General features: G+C 35.4%; 1 protein-coding gene and 1 pseudogene across 1 annotated transcript; both read right to left on the reverse strand.

Moving 5' to 3' along the window:
* Positions 1–13,252: 13,252 nt before the first annotated feature.
* On the reverse strand, positions 13,253–16,053 carry LOC126656500 (probable lysophospholipase BODYGUARD 4). Its single transcript, XM_050351082.2, has 4 exons — positions 15,300–16,053; positions 14,340–14,680; positions 13,893–14,089; positions 13,253–13,760 (listed from the first exon to the last, which is right to left on the reverse strand). The coding sequence occupies exons 1-4, from the start codon at positions 15,736–15,738 to the stop codon at positions 13,424–13,426; spliced, it is 1,314 nt and encodes a 437-aa protein (XP_050207039.1). The 5' UTR covers positions 15,739–16,053; the 3' UTR covers positions 13,253–13,423.
* Positions 16,054–16,152: 99 nt separating this feature from the next.
* Positions 16,153–20,829, reverse strand: LOC126656489 (zinc finger protein VAR3, chloroplastic-like; annotated as a pseudogene).
* Between the last annotated feature and the right edge of the window lie 3,244 nt (positions 20,830–24,073).

Below are 24,073 nucleotides of genomic sequence, written 5' to 3' on the forward strand. Positions count from 1 at the left end.
TCGAGCCGAACCCAAACTCGCACGAGTTGAACTCTAAATGTGGATGGATTCATCTAAGGCAAACCCATATACGTTTAGGTGTTTAATCAAATGGATTCGATTAAGTTTAAAAATTTATTTCTTTAAATTTGGCGAAACCAAAAACAACAAAACCTAAAACAAAACCGATAAAAAAACTGAAAACCAAGTTGATTTTTCCCTCTCTTTGAATGGTTCGATTAATTTTGATTTTTAATATTGAAAAACCAGTCGCATTTAAAAAATATCAATAGGTTCAGTTCAAAACGGAAATTATAAAAATTAAAAAAAACCAAAACCGGACGATCCTGTTAATTTTGATTTTCAAAATTTAAAATGAAAATAAAAAGGTGAACTGTCAAAATCGAAATAATTTGTTTTTAAAAAACAAATACAATTTGGAGCACCTTAAAACGCATTAAACTATGAAAATGAACAGTTCACTATTCTAAAATTTGATCTTTCTTCACCCCTAACTGAGGAACAATCTAAGGCAACAACAACTAACAGAGCAAACAAAAGAAACCAAAAGTGCATCCTTTTACAAAAGGATCATGACACCTACTAACAGCCTACGGCACAGGGCAAAACCAACAAAATATAACCGTTGAGTTTCTCATATATCAACAAGTTAGATTGGACCTCAACTAGATGAAAATTAAAAATATACCCTAAATGTATTTATTTACATTATGAAATTTGAATAAGACCTTCCTCACTTGAACTTGCAATCACCGCAGCTACACACATCACTGAGGGGAAATCAGAATCCTAATAAGTTCAAAATAATCAACACGAATTCATTCTAACTAATAGATTAGAATCAGAAGCCTAATTACAAAAACATGCTTAATAAACAAATACAGTGGGCAGAAATCAACGCAATAAAGGAAAAAGAAAAGCAAATAAAAGAAACCAATGAAATTAAACATGATTAATAAATGCAATAAAAAAAAATATAAACAAATATAATTGGTCAGAAATTAAGAACAGATAAACAACGCAATAAAGATTAAAGAAAAGCAAATAAAAGAAATCAATGATTAATAAAAGCAATGAATAAAAATATAAACAAATATAGTTGGTCAGAAATCAAGAACAGAGAAACAACGCAATAAAGATTAAAGAAAATCAAATAAAAAAACCATTAATTAATAAATATAATAAAGAAAAATATAAACAAATATCAGAAATCAACAATAAAGAAACAACACAATAAAGATTAAAGAAAAGCAAATAAAAGAAACCAATGATTAATAAATACAATAAAAAAAATATAAACAAATATTAGAAATCAACAATAAAGAAACAACGCAATAAAGATTCAAGAAAAGCAAATAAAAGAAACCAATGATTAATAAATGTAATAAAAAAATATAAACAAATATCAGAAATCAACAATAAAGAAACAGCGCAATAAAGATTCAAGAAAAACAATTAAAAGAATCAATGATTAATAAATGCAATATAGAAAAATATAAACAAATATCAGAAATCAACAATAAAGAAACAACGCAATAAAGATTCAATAAAAGCGAATTATCATTACTCTTGTCATCTTTTTCGGCGGTTTATAGATCAGCGCCGCCTTCCTAAACATATATAGGACAAAAAGAGAAGAGAAATTAGAAAAAGCCAGAGATTAAAAAAGAAAAAGCCAGAAATTAAAATAAAAAATGGACTAAACTAAACCTGCCTTTGGCTTAGCATTTTTGGTGGGTTTCGTAGTGGTGGGATATTCAGCGCGATGTTCTGTCAGGAGCTGGTGGCTGATAAGCAGATGATTACACTCCTTGCACAACTAGCTACCGCTTCCCGTCGGTTTTGCGGTGGTGACACCTTTGGGCTTAGTCTTAGGAGGCATAGTGGAAAATGACGGAAGAAATTTAGTAAAAAAAAATAGAAGGAAATGCACTGAGAAAAAGTGAGTTTAATTCAACAAGGAAATGCATTGAGAAAAGGTGAATTTAATTCAACTGGAAAAAACTAATTCAACTGGGAAAGGAACTGAGAAAACAATCAGGTGGCCGGGTGGGTTAAATAGTAGTAAATTTATCGGAAAAATTACCATTTCACTATTTTATTTTTTTGAAGCGTACGTTGTTTTCCGGGGTAAGACAGTAATTAAGACAAAATTGATTTGAAACCAGAATCGGAAAAATTTGTTTCCTGGGGTAAGACAGTAATTAAGACAAATTTGATTTGAAACCAGAATCGGAAAAATTACCATTTCACTATTTTATTTTTTTGAAGTGTACGTTGTTTCCCGGGGTAAGACAGTAATTAAGACAAAATTGATTTGAAACCAGAAATCAAACACAATTATTAGCAATCGGAAAAAATTATCACGGGGTAAAACGTTAATCAAGTAACCGGGAACGAAAATCAAATTAGAACGAGTAATCATCAAGTGTAAACTAACCTTTTTCTGCAGTATCGGACTTCGGACGTCAGGGCCTTTTCCTTTTTCCCAGTCTCAGATCCGCCGGAAAAAGATACAGATGAAGGGTTAAAACTGTGTGATGGAGAACATAAGACATGGCGACTGCAAAAATAATAGAGAGAAAAAAGTTACAAAGATTGAAGAGGGAAGCTGTTTAGGGTTTGTCATCTCATTTTGGTGCTTATTTTGTACCCTAATTTTACTAGGCCTCATTTTACAATAAATGTACATGGAGGAGGCCCAGCCTAGCCCACTGGTGGTTTATATTTATAATACCATTTTTTATGTTTTTAAATCAAATTTCAAAATCTGATTTCACGCTATTACATATCTTCTTTCATTGTGAGCATTTCTAGCTACACTAATTTAGGGCCAACAACGGGAAGGTTTACGCGATATCAAAAAGGGGTCATTCCACCCCCTCAAATTGGCACAAAATATCAAAAAGGTCCAAGTTCGTGAAACTGGGTTACTTTTATCTTGTACTTGGTCAAATCATATCAAGTCCTCACTCCCACCCCTGAGAGGAAAACACACTCTCAGTTATAAATGGTAATAAGTTTAAAATAGTGTAGACGCCTATTCTTCGGACATGTAAAAAGTGATTAAGGACTAAAGTGTCCAATGATGAATTTCAGATAAATAGCATATAAACATCCAAAGATATTATGAACTAAGCTTAAGATGACTAATTGTAATTTCTAAAAAGTTTACGGACCAATTTGCAAGTTTGACGGGCTAAATTGACCATACACAAAAAATTAAGGTCCCAGAAGCCATTTTAATACTTTCGGACACCAAAATAAAATTTTAGGCCCCTATCGCTTAGCATGCAAGACTAAGTACAAAATTAAATTGTAAAATCATAAAGATAAATATAAAAACTAATACTAATCTTAAAAGGATATCACATGGCACACTTTCACAAACCTTATTCATCTCTAACTCTCATTAATGGAATTTGAACCTAACTTAGACTCTATATAAATCTAACCCTAACCTAACTTCTATAAATATGACTGCTAATTAACCTAGCTAGAGGGGTGGGACCATTGCATATAAAAATGAATAAAAACCCCTAATTTTCCTAGTGTTGGCCGAACCACACACTCCCCCCCAACACTAGTCAATTCCAGTCAACCCAACATGCTTCTACGCTTCAACCAGTTAATAACGCATTGCTGAACGTCAATTCAAAGCTGGTTCACAACCGGAACATCAAAAAGCAAGCTAAGGACCAAGAACGGTACTTCTCAGGATCCAATATCAGTTCTTATCACTTTTACAGTACATCTTCATAACTGCTGAATTACATGAACTAGGGTGAATGCTACCAGCCTCGATTCTCAAATCTGATCTCACGTCTTGGCGTTGCATTCCAACATCCAGAACTTCTTATGCGGAGTAATATCACTCACATCCGAGTACCTCGGTCGCTTGTACTCGTGATTGAGGAGACCTATCAAAGGTATATCAGCTTGTTGGATCCTTAAACCAGTTACTACCAAAATCCATGACTCGGCCCACATGCATTCCAGCTTAGACACTACCCTTTAGGAAAATACCCAAAATAATGTGTGTATTTGAGGTAAAGTGTCAATATAAGGATTCCAAGTCCATTTTTCAAAATTACAATTTCAAATCTAAGTATTAGGTCCGGTCTAACAAATTTTTCAGTTTTCAAAACCAGATTTTCAGAACATTTTGTTAGGCCAGACCTAATTACAAAACTCGATCAAGTAAAACTCTTTCACTTGGTTACAACTCCAATACAGTCTAGTCAAGTGTTTGTCCATGCACTTGACTAGCCGCCATGCTAAATCAATTCTAGATTTTAAAAACGAACCGCCAGGTCCACCCTCTATGTTTACACACCTTCAGAATGGAACAAACAAATTTTTACATCAAATATTGTTGCTTGTCTATTTAAAACGGCTAAAGAGAGCTTGTAGGTATATGTCGACTCTTGCAGTGCGATGCAAGGGTCCAAACCAAAACTCCTAGGAATGAAACCTCGCCCGGAATACGTGTGGGGAAAAATAAGGTTGGAAGGAACAATGGCCAAGAGCAGCGGCCCCTAATCGTAGGTCATGGCCCGATCTAGATCCTCCAAAAAAGGTAGCACACACATGGGCAACATAGAACCAGAGTTGCAAAACAGCAAGGTCCCCAATAGATAAAAAAATAAAAGCCCGAGCAACCGGATCTACCTCATCCCTGTTCCCAGGGACGTGTTCCCATACTGAGCCCACAATGCGATATACCTAAGGGTCCTCCCCTTCACCTTCAGAATAAAACCAAGAAACTCCACGATGTACACCTCTTTCCGGCGAAAACGGAAAAGACCGGCGTTAGAAGGTACTGGCTGACCACCAAACGTTATCCCCGTGATTAGTGCAAAGTCTAGAGAAGTAATAATCAGCTCCCCCACTAGTAGACAGAAAGTGTGAGTAGTATCCATCCATCACTCCATCAGAGCAAGCAATAAAGTGTTGTTGCAATTAACAAAGTACCAGCTAAACAGCCGAAGCCTACCTCATCTACCTAGATCCGGACAGCCTCATGCAAAATATTATACTAGCTCCGAGCATCCACAAAGTTCCCAAAAGTACGGAACGCATCTCCACCCTGAAAACATGAAGAAAATCAATATCGGAGTTAGAATTTCCAGGAAAAAAAACACAAGAATGGCAAAAAAATCACCCTGAAGGCGCCTGTACACAGTGGCGGCGACGACACTCGAACTAGAATCGACGCCACTGTTTTCTCCCCCCACCCAAAATGTGTTTTTTCATCAGTTCAACTCATTTCCGAGCAAATTTTGGATATTTTTCGAACATACAAACAATCAAATATTTATTAAAGCAGAAAAAGTCTTGCTCTTGCTTGTTCCGGGTTAAAATCCATAGCAGATATGTCGCTATAAGCATAATAAAAGTGGAACCTCGTGGCTCGCCTCTAGAAGAGATGAATCCCGAGTAGCCTACCGGTCAGAATCCTTAAACGGCTCAAAAAACTTTTAAGGTGGCGCCATACTATAAACCGAGTGATATTTGAAAGTTGAGAGAACTGCAATGTAATATCCCGTATTTTTGAATTATTTTTAATTTTTTTTTTTATATTTTCAAGCTTCAGGCAATTTTTTTTTTATTATTATTATATATTATTATTAAATTTTATAATCGTTCGTTGGTTCGATTCGTGTCGGTTTGTATTATTAAATCAAAAAAAATAAATAAGAAAAGAATAAAAAAGGAGAGCCATGCATGCACTTCATCTATTCTTACGTAACTAAGGCCCATGCCTTATTCTTTCATATTTATAGCATTAAAGGCCCATGCACTCATTAATTAGAAAGTCCAAATTTTTGCATAAGATTGCAGAATCATCTTCTCCTTCTGTTGCGTTTCCTACTTCTAACCTACTCCCTCCGTTTCTTTTCGATATTTTTTTGACCTAACCTATTCCCCACACATCAGGCAACCCGTAGCCGTCTTTCTCTTTCAATTTCGCTGAGAATTCGCTAGCCGTAATCTCTTCCGAAGTTGACAGAAAATCATCGGTGAGTTTGCTTTTAATTTTCAGTTTTTGGTTTGAAACGGCTTTACGTAATTCTTATCGTTCTCCCTCGTTTCTTAATCGAAATCAGAACCGTTTGATTCCAGACGTTCTAGACTCACATATCTACGTTTCCCTATCTCGGTTTTGCAAAACGGTACGCTATCGATCTCGTTTCAATCGCCGTCGTCTCATCGTATTTGTGTGCTATGTTGATTCAGTTTCTTATTGATGTTGCTGCAGAATTCATTGAGCCATGATTTTGATTACTTTTATGATTATTAGTATCCTAAGTCGTCAGAATTGATTTAACTGAAATGTTCGAGTGGTGTTGTTCCGTTGTGTTATATACCGTTCGTTTCATCGTTGTCTGAATTGGTTTCTGTCGTCCTTCTTTATTTTGTTAACTGCTAAGTTTATGGGGAATGGGTTATTCATTGGTTGTTTTCTTAAGATCATGTTTAGGATTCGTTAAGTTTTTTTTAATGATTAGGTTTAAGAACCCAGCAATTTCATGTTTGATGGATTATAATTGTTGATTTGAAATTGTATAATGGCGGGATGGCACTGGACATGGCAGGAACAAATTTGTTTTATGTTGTTTGATTATAAGTGATGGTCAAAGGGTTAAAGTTGTCCTTAGTTGTTTTGTTTGAATCAATTAAATCCTTTAAGTTTAACTTTATCTTTTGTTTGATAATAATTTGAACTCATTTGATTTTAAATAGACAAATTGAATACGTTAAATATTTTATAACTTGAATTAATATAAGGTAATTATATTTAATTTTAATTGAAATGTCTATTTTGGCTAATTGGCGATTTAGTCCCTAAAAGTTTCTAAAGCTATATTTTTGCTAAATTATAACTCTTGGACTTTTAATTGATTTATTATTTAGTAAATTAAGAATGGGAAATTAATTTGATTTTATAATTGACTAAAGTACCATTTAGTCCTTAGTTGGCTAAAGTACAGTTTAGTCCCTAATTGGTTAAAGTGCAATTTAGACCCTAAACTTTTATGACTTATTTAATTAAGTTTTTGGGTTGTAACTTGGGTTACTTGAATTAGAAGATATTAAATTCTATTTTAATATAGATAATTGTTTTATCAAGTATTTTTAATTTATAAACTCGGGTTTATAAAATTAATAAGTTTTGTTTGGGTTAGACTATGGTCGCCCGACAAGTGGGAAGAAGCTTGGTAGTTTTTAAAAACTCGGCTGACTCACCGATATAAACTTTTAACTTGGGTTAAATTAATTTGTTTAATAAATTACTTGCATTGTTATTTAATATATATAACTTATATGGTTTGGTTTCTATAACTTGGGTTATAGTTTTAATACGTTTTAATCTTGTATGTTTGATTATACGTTGGCGTGTTGTTGTGTGTACTAGTCCTATGTGGTGTCTAGTACTCTTTAGAGTTACGGTCTGATTTTAATTTTAATATTTTATTTAGACCCGTCGACTGTTCGTACTTCAGAGGCGAACTAGAGTTAGATTGCTTGTCAGGATCACGTGGATTTAGCAAGCAGTGAGTTTATATCTCTATTTATCTCTTTATTAAGCAAATGTATTATTTTGTATATGTATATGTATAAACAGCTTTCGAACTGTTTTTCGGCATTGTGGATTTGATTTGGAACGTGCTACTCGATGGGCATCATCGGGACTGCGTGCGCACCGGTAATGATTATGGTATTGAGGTAGGTTTGAGATACGTCTCACCTTAGTGAGGGCACCGGTGGAAGATACGTCTCCTGGGCTCACTATTTATTAAGTGATAGTCGGGGATCGGTTATTGAGATACGTCTCACCGACACGACAATGGATTTAGAATTGTGATTTAGGGTTTCATTGATAATCCATAATGAAAATGTTTTATTAAACGTTTTAAAGGTTTTTAACTTAATAAATGTAAATGGTTATATAAACTCTACTCAGTAAATCTGACCCCGTTGTTTTCCCAAATTTTCCAGGTTTATGATTTGAGCATTGGTCGATCTCCGTTTCTTCATTCTCAGAGGTTTTTATTTTATTTTCAGAAATAAAGAGTCGAACTGTTTTAAACTCTTAGACCGCAGTAGTAGTATCAGTATTTATGTCTTAGTCTTATACGTTTATATTTTAGACTATTGATTGTTGGATTGGTCCATCTATTATATTATCAGCTATGACATGATTACAGTGTTTATGGTTTGCCATGCTGTTGAGATTATTTGAGATAAGCGTACTTTAAATATATGCTGTTTATATGTACTGCTAGATTAGGCTGAAGTCTCGGTTGCCATCGAGCATGTGATCAACTGCAGGTTTATTGTTTTAAATGTAATTAAGTTGTTATCCGCAAGGTTTGCTACGGGTTTTGGTACAACCATACCCATACCCTAGCGCCGGTCACGATTCATGAAAATGGGTCGTGACAAAGTTGGTATCAGAGCTTTGGTTTCAAACCAAGGCCTTTTAAATGTTAAGTGTTTATTGTTTGGCATGTTAAGTGGTTAAATTGTCCTAGGAACTACTGCAGAATTAGGATTCGAGTCTTGTCTTTGAAACGTCATCTTTTGTTTTCAAAACTTTCTGCCTACTCCTATAGGAATGTCGTGAGTCAGTCGTGTGAATTTATTTGATTTATTGTTTACTATATTGTTATTTTCACTTGGGTGAATAAAATTTTATCATTGTTGATTTCTCGGGAAATCTTAATTGGTGCTTGTTTTGTTTCATGCTTAGGTATGAAATTTGCTGTGTTATTTAAAATTGTTCTTGTTTCATTCTTAGGAATGAATACTCGTACTCGTGCTGCGGCTCAGCAAAATGCTGAGGCTGATGACGCGATCTCTATGGAGGTGGATCAGAATGAACCAGAGGTTCATGCTGGTAGAGGACTAGCAGGCAGAGGTCCAGCTGGTCGGGGTCGAGCTGGTCGAGGTCGAGGTGGCCGAGGTCAAGCTGGCCGAGGTCAAGCTGGCAGAGGTAGAGGCAGAGGCGTTGGACGCGGTGCTGCAGAAGGTGCTCAAGCACCAGGTGTGGCACAACCTGAGTTGGGCGATTTCGACTTCAACACGTTTTTGGCTGGAGTCGCTGCGTTACAACTCAACCAGGTTCAGCTGCAAGCGGGACAGGTCGCTTTGCAGGATCAGTATGCAGTTTTGGGTCAGATTGCCCAGCAACAGCAACCACAGGCTGGTGGTGCAGTAGTTGGTGGTGTTGGAACCACTGACAGGGATTTGGTATTGGCTTACATGAGGCTGAAGCCAACGGAGTTTGACGGTTCCGGAGACGCGCTGGATTTTCTCGAGGATGTTGAGCAGAATGCTCGGCGACTGCAGGCTACGGAGCGTCAGACCGTCGTTCTGGTAGAGATGTCAATGAAGGGTTCAGCTGGGGACTGGTTTCGTAGCTCTGTTCATGCTGACATGGCTACCATCTCTTGGGCTCAGTTTGTGGCGAGATTCAGAGCTTTCTTCTTGCCGTTTTCAGTGACAGAGGGTCACAGAGACAGGTTTCTTACGCTGACTAGGGATGATAGGTCAGTATCCGAGTATACGACAGAGTTCGTGAGGTTGGGTCGATTCGCGCCGGACTTGTAGACAGATCAGGAAAGGGTGAACAACAGATACGTAAAAGGCTTAGGGCGCGATTTTGTGAGTTTGCTGACCGAGACACGCAGAGATTTCACAGACGTAGTAGACAGTGCTCGGCGTATGGAGAGCTCGTTACTGCAGTTTGGGGATATTTCTGGTCCTTCTCAGACCAAGAAGTCTTCTGGCCCTGGACAGCAGAGTGGTGGTGGTAGCTACCAATCGACACCTTCTCAGTACAAGAACAAGAAGAGGGGTGTCAAGAAGAGTTATCAGCCGTACACCTACAGTTCAGGCAACAGCGGTAGCAGCCGCAGTTTTGGGCGCGGTAACAGCGGAGGTGCTAGTTTTCCTTTCTGTCAGAACTGCAGACGTCGAAGGTTAAGCCCATGTTTTAAATGGCCATTAAATTATGTTTTAAATGGCCCATAAGCCCAAGAAGGTTATTTTCAGAAGATTAGAAGTCAAAAAGCACGAGCAGAAGCAACAAGACACGATTGGCAGTTTTTGAAGGTGGGAAAGAACGTGTGCAGTTGAAAGATGAAGCAGCAGTTTTCAAGTGATAAAGTCTATAAATAGGACAAGAGCAGGAAGAGAAAACCCCCGATCAAATCCAACAAAAACCAGCCCAAAGGCAAAAACACTCAACACTTAGCATTCTCAGTTTTCTTCAATCAGTAAAGAACTTTACGATTGAACTTCTGCAATTTCTACTCAAACACTTGTATTTTCATTTCATTCAATTAGTAAACACATTTACAATTGGATTCTTTGTTTTAGCATTACTTGATTGGAGTACTTGTTATAAGGTTAACCAAACCCCAATCGCTCGTTTTAAGAAGTTAAGTTACATTTTGGAATCCGCTTCCTGGCACGCCCGCATTTCACACGCTTGTTGTTACAAACGCAAAATGCCAGTAACAATTTTTGGCACGCCCAGTGGGACACTGAGAGTCATGGCTAGAACTCGAAGTGAGAAAGGAAAATATATTATTGTATCTCAGGATGCAGTGGATGATCCTACTTCTGCATATGTAGGACATGGAGACTATGTGGCTCACATGGTCAGAAGAATTGAAAAAGAAAATTTGCCTCTAGGAGAGGCGAGTGAAGATGTGCCTCCTGGCTTTGGAGAGCAACAAATACCAACTCGGCAAAATTCTAAGCCGAGATTGGTAGGGGCTTTAGAGGTGTTGTTAAAATCCATGGTAGACATGAAAAAGACTCATGCTAGCTTTAACCAAGCACAGGCCGAGTTGAACAGGAAACAACAGTTCGACATGGAACGCTTGGCGGAATTAATAGTTACAGTGAAATTATTGTCCCTGAAGGATGATGATGAATTGCCAGAGGCTGTTAACACGGCTAACCGACTCGGGGGGCAAACCTCTAGAGGAGTTCAAGAGATTGGAAGCACTGTACCAATCTCAAACCCATCACCTCTTGAAGAAAGGCATGTACCACCTCATAAAAGAGATGAACTTGCTCAAGTTAACTCTTTTAAAATAAATAATCAAACTGGCCGAAATTGCAAGCCGTTTCATAACGCAGGTGCTGCTAATCATCCTTCCATGGATGATCCAGAGGTTAATCAAAATTATGTCCAACCTCTGGGCAGAGGGGGAAATTATTTTCCCCAGGGGAGGAACCAACCTCTGCCACTCCAACCTCTAGCACGGCCACTTGACATCGAGGCCGTGAGACAAGCCGTTCATCCTTCCATGGATGATCCAGAGGTTAATAAAAATTATGTCCAACCTCTGGACACAGGGGGCAATAGGAATCAACCTCTGCCACCCCAACCTCTAACACGGCCTCTTGACATGGAGGCCGTGAGAGAAGCCGTTCATCCTTACATGGATAATCTAGAGGTTAATCAAAATTATATCCAACCTCTAGGAAGAGGGGGAAATTATTTTCCCCAACCTCTAGCACGGCCACTTGACATAGAAGTCGTAAGAGAAGTCATTCATCCTTACATAGATGATTCAGAGGTTAATGAAAATTATGATCAACCTCTAGACTTAGGAGGCAACTATTTTCCCCATCTTATTGACAAGGGATGGGTAGTGAATATTAAACCATTCACCACTGCCACTAACATGGTGGAAGTTTGCTACTATGATTCCTATGTTGGCCCCATTCATTTTACTGGAAAAAATAGAAAAGGCCAACTAAAGGAAAATAAACCTCTAGAGATTCATCAAAAGGTTAAAAAGAAAGCAGAGAAAATATTAGAATCAACGGCTATTATTCCATACAACAAGCCGTGACTACTCCAGAAGTTTGATTTCAGAAGTTATTTTCCAGAAGTTAATTCCAAAGGTTGACTCAATCTATTTCAGAGGTTGATTTTAGATGATTGGTTTCAGAGGTTGATTCTAGAAGTTGACGAGTTATTCCTAGGAGTTTCAAAAGGCCTAAGTCCATTTTCAGAAGGTTAAGCTTATGTTTTAAATGGCCATTAAATTATGTTTTAAATGGCCCATAAGCCCAAGAAGGTTATTTTCAGAAGATTAGAAGTCAAAAAGCACGAGCAGAAGCAACAAGACACGATTGGCAGTTTTTGAAGGTGGGAAAGAACGTGTGCAGTTGAAAGATGAAGCACCAGTTTTCAAGTGATAAAGTCTATAAATAGGACAAGAGCAGGAAGAGAAAACCCCCGATCAAATCCAACAAAAACCAGCCCAAAGGCAAAAACACTCAACACTTAGCATTCTCAGTTTTCTTCAATCAGTAAAAAACTTTACGATTGAACTTTTGCAATTTCTACTCAAACACTTGTATTTTCATTTCATTCAATTAGTAAACACATTTACAATTGGATTCTTTGTTTTAGCATTACTTGATTGGAGTACTTGTTATAAGGTTAACCAAACCCCAATCGCTCGTTTAAGAAGTTAAGTTACATTTTGGAATCCGCTTCCTGGCACGCCCGCATTTCACACGCTTGTTGTTACAAACGCAAAACGCCAGTAACAGAAACACATAAGACATGTTTTAATTGAAAAGATCGATTAGCAAAAAATGAAAGAGGAAGTAGTTTGTTTTAGGCGTGCAATATCAAACCAGACGCATATCCGCTTGCTAGTTTGTTTTAAGATTAACCCATTTAAGGTTACTCAACTTTACGTTTTTAGTTATTTGATCCATGAACTTCCATTTGATCTTATCTTATTTGATCTCTAAATTTTACATTTTTTGTTTATCTGATCTCTGATCTCTGAACTTATATTTATTTTTATTAGGTTCCTGAACTTTATATTTTTTAGTTTATCTGGTTTCTAACCTTTCATTCGTTTGAGGATCCTAAGAAGCAAAAAAATTAAAATTCAGAGACTAAATGAGAGCAAATAAAAGTTCAAGGACCAGATAAATTAAAAACGCAAACTTTAGATTCCAGTTTAGACCAAATAGACATTTAGGGAACAAATAAATTAAAAACGTAAAATTTGGAGACCTTAAGATTGGTTGATCCTTTGTTTTATAAAGGGCTCTTATACCATACAGAGTAAATAAGCCAAAAAATTTCTATTGATTATTTTGAATATCATCACAATATGTATAGAGCAGTAGTAGAATACAAATTATAGTCTATTTCAAATAGAATTTTTCTTAAAAGATATAAAAATTGTAGTCTAACTTTCTGCATCAAAAAGCTTATTACTCAATGTTTAAAATAAGATATAAAGTGCATAACAAAATTTAATATGAAACTATAAGCTCTCTCTCTGTCTATTTGTTGCTACCATAGGTTAAGCTTTTCAATTATAAATTAACAAATAAACATCACACCATGAAAATAAATCTATAATCACATAAAGCTCTTTACCGCAAGACTTGATGCCCATAGGCGCTCTAAATTCTGAATAAACTCTTTTTTTCTTTGAAAAATTACAGAATTATGTGTCGCATTAGGTACGATGTTTAGGTCTGCACGAGGGATTTTCTGCTTAATATAGTAACTGCAATCAATTGGAACATATTTATCACGATCACCTTGTACAATACTGATTTTAGCTCTCGATTTCTTTAGAATTTCCAAATATTCGTCCACGAATTTTGCTCCTCCGTATAAGACATTGTGTGTCGTATGCCAAATCGAATGATGCGTGTGCTTGGTGAAGTCTTTCATTCCATTACTTGGTTCTCTGCAAGCAAATCATTAAACTTCTAAAACGAAAAAATCTATTGCATATAAAAATTTAAACCTTTTCCAAACTTTTTTAAGTGTAAAAATATATATTAAAATTTGCAAGTCGCTGAGGAGTAGTGTTACGTACCTATTGGTGAGTAGTTTGAGGAGCTTTTCCCATGTTTGATGATGTCTTAAAATTATAAAATGAAGACTTCGAGAGAGGTGTTCATACCATGAAGCAACTGCGCCAACAAATACCGCCGGTGGCCATATTCTTTGTATTGCTACTCTTTTAAGCACTTCTAAATCTCCTCCGAGTTTATTGTAATGAGGAAAACAAGCCTGAAATTTCAAAATCAACCCGAATTAAGTAAAATCAATAATTATTAAGTTTCAAAATCAATCAAAATACTTTTTTATAGACTATGGAGTACTATTTTAAAATAAAAAGATTTGACCGTGAGGAATTTCTATCACAAATTTGTCATCATTATAGTTTCGTCATAAATTTTTAAAAAATCATCACAAGTGTAAACTAAAATGTCATAGGAAATAATATTTTTTTAGAATAAAGAAGCAAACAATAACTTACCGGTGCAACGAGAGTGACTGATTTTATGGTATTAGAGTATTTGGAAGCGAGAGCTAAAGCAATGATGCAGCCCATAGAATGTGCAACCAAATGGAAAGATTGCAATTCATATGGATTTATTACAGAATTCTCTATCATTTCCAGGTTATCTTTCAAAGTGTACAAACAATCCATTGGTTTAGGACTATCCCCGAATCCCAGAAGATCAACAGCAAACAACCTGTAGCTCTGTTTTGTAGTTTCCGACAAATTTGGAAACACCGATTTTGTCCAGAATGATGAAGAGCTAAACAGCCCATGTATGAATATTACATTTTCTATTGGCTTCTTAGTATTGCTGCCTGCACACACACCAAAAAAAGCAACCATTAGGACCGTAAATGAATCGAATTTGGACTTTAAAGTGATTATGTTTGGTTCGTTACATAAATGAGGTATTCATATTTGGTTCGTGTTCGTTCGAATTTTATACTGAGTTCGGTTCATTTCAAGTTTAAAATATTCATGCTCACCCCGTATTGCTAGTTTCAAGAATGTATAATGGAACAGATATAGAAGCTAATTCGCAAACTCTTTATCGAACTTTTATATGAGCCAATTCAAGAACTGTTAATCGAGCTCATATGTAATTTTGTTCACGAACTATAATACGAGCCCATATATGATCTGTTCGTGAACATAAACAAACTGAACACCAATATGTTCAAATTCATGCCCGTTTAAATAAATTAACATAAAGTTAAGCTTGATTCGTTTAGAATATGAATAACACAAACCAAGCTGAACATTGAGCCGCTCATGAGCATCTCGGTTCAACTACAGCCTACAATTACGGGTTAAACTGGAAAATTCGGTTCAATTGGATTTGAAATTGGTAATATTAACAAGCCGGGCCTAAAAGATCGATTTTCGGTTCGATACGGTTTTGAAAGTAAAAAAAAAGGGTATATAGTTCAATACCTGAAGGTTGACTTATAACAACATGAAGCTTGTCACTACCATGTTTGATCCAAGAAATACAAGACTCACAATTGCAATCAGACCACCTATTTCTCACACATTTGCCAACTGAATGATCAATATTATTGTTGCTGTCAATCCATTTTCTTAGAATTGCAAACAAATACATTTTGGAGAAAATGTTTCTCCTGTCATACAAAGATTCTGACTCCTCCTTAAGGCTTGAGTTTCTTGAATTCTTGTTCCCACAGTAGCATGAAGATGATTTTCCTTCAATAAACCTATCAAGAAATCTGTAAACTATACACAGAATTGCTTCAAGAAATTCTAATAAAAAAAACACTGTCAAACTTAGTGCTTTGTGTAAGTAAATTGGACAATTTCTTCCCCATTTTTTAGCAGACATGGAAACAGAAAATGAAGAAATTTCATTGCCCATTTAGAAATGAGAATGAACAATGAAAGAAGATGACTCTTATTTGAACTGAAAATATTTAATTTTATGCATCTAATGAATTTTCTGACCTGATCATATGAACATGACTTGCATGTCTCTATCTAGTTGTCACCTTGAATTAAGCTAGCAGGAATATTTATTATTAATATTAAATGATACTCGTATCTCCGTGAAAAACGTTAAATACTTTTTTAATTTAAAATGTCAACCATAAAGATTAGGATTATTTTATAATTTGTAGCATCAATTACTAACTAATAAATGTTGATCTAAAGTTAATTTATTGGGTCAGACTTGATTTTCTACTAGTTACTTGGGAATGAATTGTATATTTGCCCAAAACCTATCCTGACAATACCAGTGATGCAAGGGTTTACCTTCAGCAAACTATCCACAAAAGCAAAAACTAGTACTCGTAGTATTAATTTTTTTCAGATTCCATGTGTAAACATGACAATGATACATGACCATTATACATCGTCTATTTTACTTGAGATATGCATCTGTGTTCTTATTGCATTAGCAAATGCACCATAATCCTGCATATGCTACAATTGGGGCCGACCGAAATAGGCTTGACCTGTCGGATTATTGAGCTCGAACAGATGCCACACAATTTGAACACAGTGCCTAGATAGGTTCACTCTTTCAAGTTTCAACTACTAGGAACAAAATTTGCAAAGAATAAATGTCAATGACCAATCCATATAGCTTACTGTAGTCTTTGATTGATGCATCAGCTATCATCACTTTCCTTTATTGGATCAGAGTTCACTGTAGGAAGATTTCTTCTGTACTGAGTAGATGTCAACCTTCTCTCCAATGGTGTTTTCCTTTTGCTCACTACAAATCTATTCACACCTTTCCGCATTGGCATTATTGATGGGAAATCTTCATCAGGGATCTGACTTAACTCGGATATGTCGTTGATCTGAGCAACACGTCTGAACCACCTCTCCGCCTTTGCTTCCTCAGACATGTCCAGAGGATCTGGTTCTTTCACTGCTGAACCTTCCAAACTTTTTCCGCTCCAGCCCCCTCTAATATTTTGACTCTTAGATGGATCAGACGTAGCAGTAGCCCCCATCAAGCTTGCTTCGTCTTTGACATTCTCTTTACCAGCAAATTCGTTGTTCCTGCCATCTTTGCTGCTTGAAAGGGTAGTATAATTTTGTGTAGAACTGCCCGTAAGATTTGATGTACCCCTAATATTCTCTTGTCCGTTGGTCCAACTATTAGGCCTGGGATCAGCAGCAATTTGATCTGAATTTCCACTTGTTAATGCCCCATAAGACGCATCTGCCTCAGTTTCTACTGGTGCTGCAGGAATTGAATTTCCACTTGTAGGAGTATTAGTCGGATTAGCTCCACCAGACTGCTGAACATTTTTTTGAGCAAAGTAGTTTGGTGGAAAGGGAACAAATGGCACGAAGTTCGTATCATTAGCTTGGTCCATGGCCATTTGTCTCTTATACATTGGAGAGGTCAAAGAACGATCTTTCCTTTTGCTGACTACAAATCGATTCTCTCCCTTTCGCATTGGCATGATTTCGGGGAAGTCCTCATCTGAAATTGCACCAGCCAGATCTTTAACATCATGCAGCTCTGCCACTCTCTTTAACCATCTCTCTGATTTGTCAGCTTGCTCTTTTTCTTTTTCATTGATCAATGTCGGGTCCATGAGGTTCTCAGAAGCCTGCCTACTGTCTGATGATTTACTATATTCACTGCTCCTAGAAGCTGTTTGTTCATTACCCCTTGAAGCAAGAGACCTGCTTTCCAGATCCATCTCACCCTCATCCAATTGTGGTTTATCAGTTTTCTTGGCAAACATATCTTCAGGTAAGGGCACAAATGGAACATAACTGCTGCCTCTTGGGGCACTATACTGTGGTGAGGTTGGACTAGAAGTAGAAGTACCTGATACCACATTCTGTCCAATCTTGAGATTCTTGTCATCAGTCTCGGAAGTAGCTGTCTTACGGCCAAGAATCTCATCCAAACTCAAGTTTATTGATTGATCACGTTTTACATTCACACCTGTGCTTTCAGAACTGCCACTGCTATCCAAGTTTCTGCGATATTCGGCATTGGAGAGCCTCCTTTCAAGTGGTGTCTTCCTTGTGCTGACAACAAATCTGTTGACTCCTTTCCGCAATGGCATGATTTCAGGAAAATCTTCATCTGCTATAGTACTCATGTCCGAATTACTGTCCATCTGAGAAATTTTGCTAAACCATCGTTGTGCTTTCTCTTCATTAGCTGCCAGCCTGCTATCCACATCAGCCCTATTTGCATTGCTCCCATTGCCATATCCCAGCCCTGAGCTAGCATTGGCAGCACCAAAAGAGACCTCTCCAGGTCGCTTACAGTCACACCTCAAGCACACTATTTCTTTCCATAATTAAAAAAATCACATCTGCAAAAGGGAAAGTTTGTCTATTCATTATCAAGTTGAAGAGAGATCAACCACCAAGTCCATCGAAGATAAGAAAAACAAATAAACAATGCTCACTGAGGACACTCCCACTCCCCACCAGTAAGCTGCCTCTTTGGGCGTGCTTCATCACAATCACGGCACCTCATATTTCTTGCAAAGTTCATGAAACTACACCTGCTCAAAAATTCAAAGAGTTGTTTACATGTTTGCTACATTAAAGATATATTAGAATAGAAAGAAGGAAATAGCAATGATTCCTTTTTAATAAAGAGACAGAGAACCATAAAACAAACAATGAACTTTTATTTACATAGTTACATGACACCAGCAGTTAGTAATAGGGAAAGAAATTGAAGAAATAATATATGATACAAAGAAAAGTAAGGACTCTACCTAGGGCAAATCCAATCACCTCTTTTCATTTCAATGTTTTGTGCGGAAGGCCTTGGTGCTTGCCCATATCTATCAGGTAACTGGTTTTGCACAGATCCAGACAAGTATGTCTGTGGAGTATGACTCAGCTTTGCTAACTCACCCAAAAGGTGCCGAATAGATGAGTCTATCTCCCCACTAGGCTGATTGTTCTTCTCAGAAGAAACAAGATGGCTCACATGGCTTAATAAAAACCTCACCAAGTCAATTGTGCATGCCCCATCAGTATTTTGCACCTAAAATTTGAAGAGACAGTGTTGATAATAATGCACATTTAAGAATTCGGCACATAAGGTTAGACCAATAAGATTAATAGTGTCAAATGGATGAATATAGCCATGTACTTAGATATAAAAAGAGAAATAGAAACCCTAGTACAAAGATTTAAACCTAACTAAGAAAGCATTCCCTACAGGAGTAACTCTTCGCGAACTAAGTTGAACAAGGGTTAAGTACATAAGTGGGTGGTAGAAGCAAACTGCACGAGTTTTAGAGATATCACTTTACAGGCAGATCTGTAAAAGAGAACTGCAAACACCATATTTACTTTCAGGTTTTTCATAAGTGATGATTAAACATAAAACACAAAGTCTTCCACTTCTAACTTCTGAGTTGTGTTTTTGTTAATAAACTTGATGACACCACTCATGAGTGACAAATATAAAATTCTAGTTCATATCAAGAGATTATGGTATGTTTAGATATAGACAATACGAGAAGCTTTTAACAAACCTTCATTTGTGACATCTTCAAGAAACAAGCCAAAAGATTTCTCGAATCCTTATATGGTAAGCAAAGGCATTCACCTTGGTCTAAGGTAGTGTATATAATTAAAGATCCCCCAATGGAGTAACACAACAGAGCTCATAATCTTGTTGGACTTTTCGGACGTAAGCAGGTGCTATGAGGTAGTGAAATTAACATTAGCCTGTGTTATGACAGGCCATTGTTGCCTTAGGAAACGTAGTAGCATTTTAAGAATGGTTTTAAGAAGTTATGTAAGACTACTAAGACATGTCCTAGCCTCCTTTTGCTCCGTAACCCACCCCCACCCCCCCACCCCCCAAACCCCTCACCCCCTCCACCCCCCAAACCCCTCACCCCCTCCCTCTCCTAAATCTCATTTAGCACTTCTAATGAGTCAACACTACTATACTAATTCATGAAATTAACGTTCACAATGCTAGCAAAATTCACAAAATATAGTTACTGAATCTGCATGCATGTCAACGAAACCAACCCTTAAATTTAACCGATGAAATTCATTCACAATAAATAGTGTATTGTCTTCAATTATAATCTTTAACAGCAACTTTAAATGAATATGAATATCAAAAAGTTAAATAAGCTCCTATGTAAGACTTACATTACTACCAGCAATACCCAAGTATGCCATCATTCTCCTTTTTGAATCATCACCACTTTTAAACAAAAAGGGCATTCCTTCATGAACAACTACCTCAATATCTCTCCTTGGAAGCATCCTACACAGCAATAAAATAAAATAATTAAAATTTCAAATCATGATGTAATTATAGCTAAAATAAAAATAAGAACAAGCTAGTTAATTAGTTAGATGGTTAAATAAAAAACTAACCCTAGAAGATGAGGTTTCTCTAGAGCAAATGCAAAGCAAGCACTGACAGCACTAATAAAATCCTGAGGCAAATTTACTCCATCTATTAATTCATCATTAATTCTAATCTGCTTATTAAAATATCCAGACAAGGACAGATTATTGATTAAATTGGACCACTCCGGCCAGGAATGGGTCTCCGTGGCCCGGTCCGCCCGAGGAACGGAGGAGTCTGAGAAATGATTACTGGCGGCGGTGGGGGTGGTGACGGAGGATTGGATGTGGAGTTGGCGAGAGTCTCTGATTTTTATGGGGTTGTGGTGCTGGAGAAAAGAGGGGAGGATTTGGCGGCGGTGGCGGGAGAGGCGGAGGAGAGAAGAGTAGCGGTTGAGAATAAGTGGGGCGGGGGTTGTGGAAGTGGTGAGAAGCATGAGGAATCTGGTGGCGCCGCCCATTTTGGAAGATGGAATTCAGAGGCGGAGGAAATGCATGAGAAGTTAGCGGTGGCGCTAAAACCCTTGCGGTGGTGAGGATTTTGGATTTGGGGATTTTGACCAGTGGAGCGTTCGGCTGTAAAACCAGTATTGTTGTTGTCAAGCCGGAAACATCTGTAATCTTGGATGATAGGATAATTAATCATGACATACCTGAACTTTTATTTATTTTATTTAATAAATTTCAATTTTTTAATTTTTATTACCATATTTTAATTTTATTCACCAAAAAAGATTTTTAATCGCTACTCCCTCCGTTTCATAATATTTATCGTATTTGATTTTAACTTAAAAATTAGAAATTTAATTATTACATTTTAATTTATAATCACTTTTACTAAATTAATTCTATCTTAAAATTTATTGATATTTATAATTATTTTTTTATTTATTTTATTGTATCTTTTTAATAAATTAATAGAGAGTAAAGTTAGAAAAATAGCAATAAACGATTTTTTGGTATTCTAAAAGTGTATGTATTGTGAATTAAAAATATTTTTCAAATACGAAAAATATTATCAGTCGGAAAGAGTAAAATAAATAAAAATTAAAATTAATAATTGAAATAAAAAAATATACTTATTGAAATAATATACTTATTATTTATTTAATTTTAAAATGATTCATGGGAAAGGCACTAAGTGGAGATATCTTTTTTTAAGGGGAATTATCTGGGCAAAAACCCGCGTTTCTCAATAGTGTGATGCCGTTTTTTTCAATAGTATATTTCTCCGTTACTCCATATGTCATTTTTTAATAGTATATTTAAATTTGTTGTTTGTTGTTTTTTTCTATCGTTTTAATTATGTAGCAAAGGAAGCAATTTAACTCCCTTCTTGATCAGATCTGACTCCAAGGTTGCAGTGAAGCTTTCAACAACAAAAATATATGTTGTAATGACATTAGTTTATTTGTCCAAGAAAAACTGCCATAACTTGGTCGAAGATTAGGCTATTTGTTGAAGTTTCTTTTTATGTTAGTAGGAACATAAACAAAGCAGCTCATTTTCTTACAAAAATGGCTTTTGTTTAAGGTGAACAGTTCCAACTTCTAGAAGGAAAATATCCTTATTAAAATGCAATTCTATATGCAAGTCGATCGTAGAGTTTCTTGATTATGCAATATATTTTTATTTTTAAAAATAAAATTAATATATAGATTAGTATACAGAAAATAAGCATCTATTTCTCTCCAAATTATATGAAAAATATGTGAAAAATCATTATATTGTTTGAGATTAACTTTTAAACTGATAAAGATATTGGAATTAATTAATTGTCATGTTAATATTCCAACTTATCTCTTGTAAAGTAAACAAAAGATTTGAAATATTTATAAATTTATGTTTTCTTTTTCGGGAAATTTAGGTATTTATTCCAAAAATAAAAATATTTGCACATTTTACCTCAACACGAAAAAGTTGCAAAAAATACTTCACGTTTTTTTTCAGATTTATGTTTTTACTCTGGATTTAAAAATATTTATGATTTTACTCCGTTATCATCTGATTATCATAAATCCTTTTGTAATTATATTTTTGCGTACGTTATCCTCCAATTATCATAACCTTATTATATTTCATTATTATCTAGTTATCTTACTGCAGTGTTATGATAACAACATGATAATATACTGATACTGACATGATAATCAGATACTGTTTTATCATAACATAATCATAAATATTATCATAACATTATCATCTTGATACCATAAATATCATCATCTTGGTATCATACGATAATGTTATGATAACGATATGATTAATCAAACATTATTTTATGTAAAAAAAATTCCCGCAATGTTATGATAATACAGTGATACTCAGAGGTTTTTTTAAAAAAAAAAATATTTTTCTGCAATGTTATGATAATGTGATGATAATGCAGTGATACTCATATGATAATCACATGCTGTTTTGTTTGCAGAAAATCGTTTTTTTGTGCAGAAAATCGTTTTTCATGCAGATTTTTAGATCTAAAATTGAAAAAATCAAAGAGTAATTTATTTAGATCTGAAAGTTAACATAAATCGTATTAATCACCACAAATTAAAAAAAATTGCTAAAATCAAACATGAAAGAACGGCGGAATGACGACGAAACGATGGCGGAGCAACGGCGGAGCGATGAAGGAACGATGAAGAAGAAAAATGTAAAAACAGAAAAGAAATAAAGAAGAAAAAAATGGCGAACAAAGAAGAAGAAGAAAGAGAGAAAGAGAAAGAGAGAGAAAGAAGGAGAAAGAAAAAAAATAAAAAAATGGCACGTGGTAATATGATTAGAGTGAAAGAAATTTAGTTAGAATAAAATAATAATAAAAAGTAAGTATAATTATAATATAAACATATTTTAAAGTAAAAAAAATTGTCTTAAAAGATCGAGGTATTTTCTCGATCTTTTTCTTATTGAGGTAAAAAATTATATTATTTTAAAAAATAGAGTATTCTTCCTAATTTTCTCTTCTTTTTCTAGGTTTTGAAAGTTGGCCCATTAATATTCTTCTGGAATTTCCCCAACTTAATTGTTCAAGCTGAATTCGGTTAAATATCCAATATCTAATAAAGCCCAATTTCAAAACCCAACAAACTACAAAAATAAAAAAAATGGTTATTTATGCCCTCAAAATTTGGCTTCAGGATTAAATAAATCTTTAATGTCTGAAAAGGTTCAAATATGCCCCAAACATTTTGAAAATGAACACAATCAGACCCCCACTCTCCCCCCTCCCCCCTCCAATTTTGAGAATTAGGCCCCCAACATTTCATTTATTAGTCAAAATAGAGGTTTGATTATTACCGTTTTAAGAAGTTTGAGGCATATTTGAACCTTTTTGTATTTTGAGGGCTTGCTTCATTCTATCGGCAAACTTTATAGGTATAAATGATCCTTTCCCAAATAGAAAAAGGACGTTGGAAAAAATATTCATTTAAAACATTTATTTAAAAAAATATTTTAGTGTTGCTTGTTTACTTTTACTGTCCTACTTGTTGCTCGTTTAATTTTTTACTCTCATTGAATTGTGAAACTTTGTAAAATCAGTAGCAACTTTTGTAAAAATCACTACTAGAAAACAATCAATTAGTGACGGATTTTAGCAACAGATTTCAAATCCGTAGCTAAAATAATTTTTACCGACAAATTGAAATTAATTTTTTGAAGCAAATTGAAAGCTTAAAAAAATTATGAAACTAAAGAGTAACATTTTCAAGCAAAATAAAAATTATAAAATCTTCTAAAACTCAATGAAACCATTTGGGGCTAATTAAAACTAAATAAAGTTTTGTGAAACTATTTAAATTGTTTGAAACTAGTTATAAAATATTCTGATATTTTATAAAGCCTTATAAAATACAAGAAAATATATTAAAGCATTT

Source organism: Mercurialis annua, linkage group LG1-X (assembly GCF_937616625.2).
Source record: "Mercurialis annua linkage group LG1-X, ddMerAnnu1.2, whole genome shotgun sequence".
Lineage (NCBI taxonomy): Eukaryota > Viridiplantae > Streptophyta > Magnoliopsida > Malpighiales > Euphorbiaceae > Mercurialis > Mercurialis annua.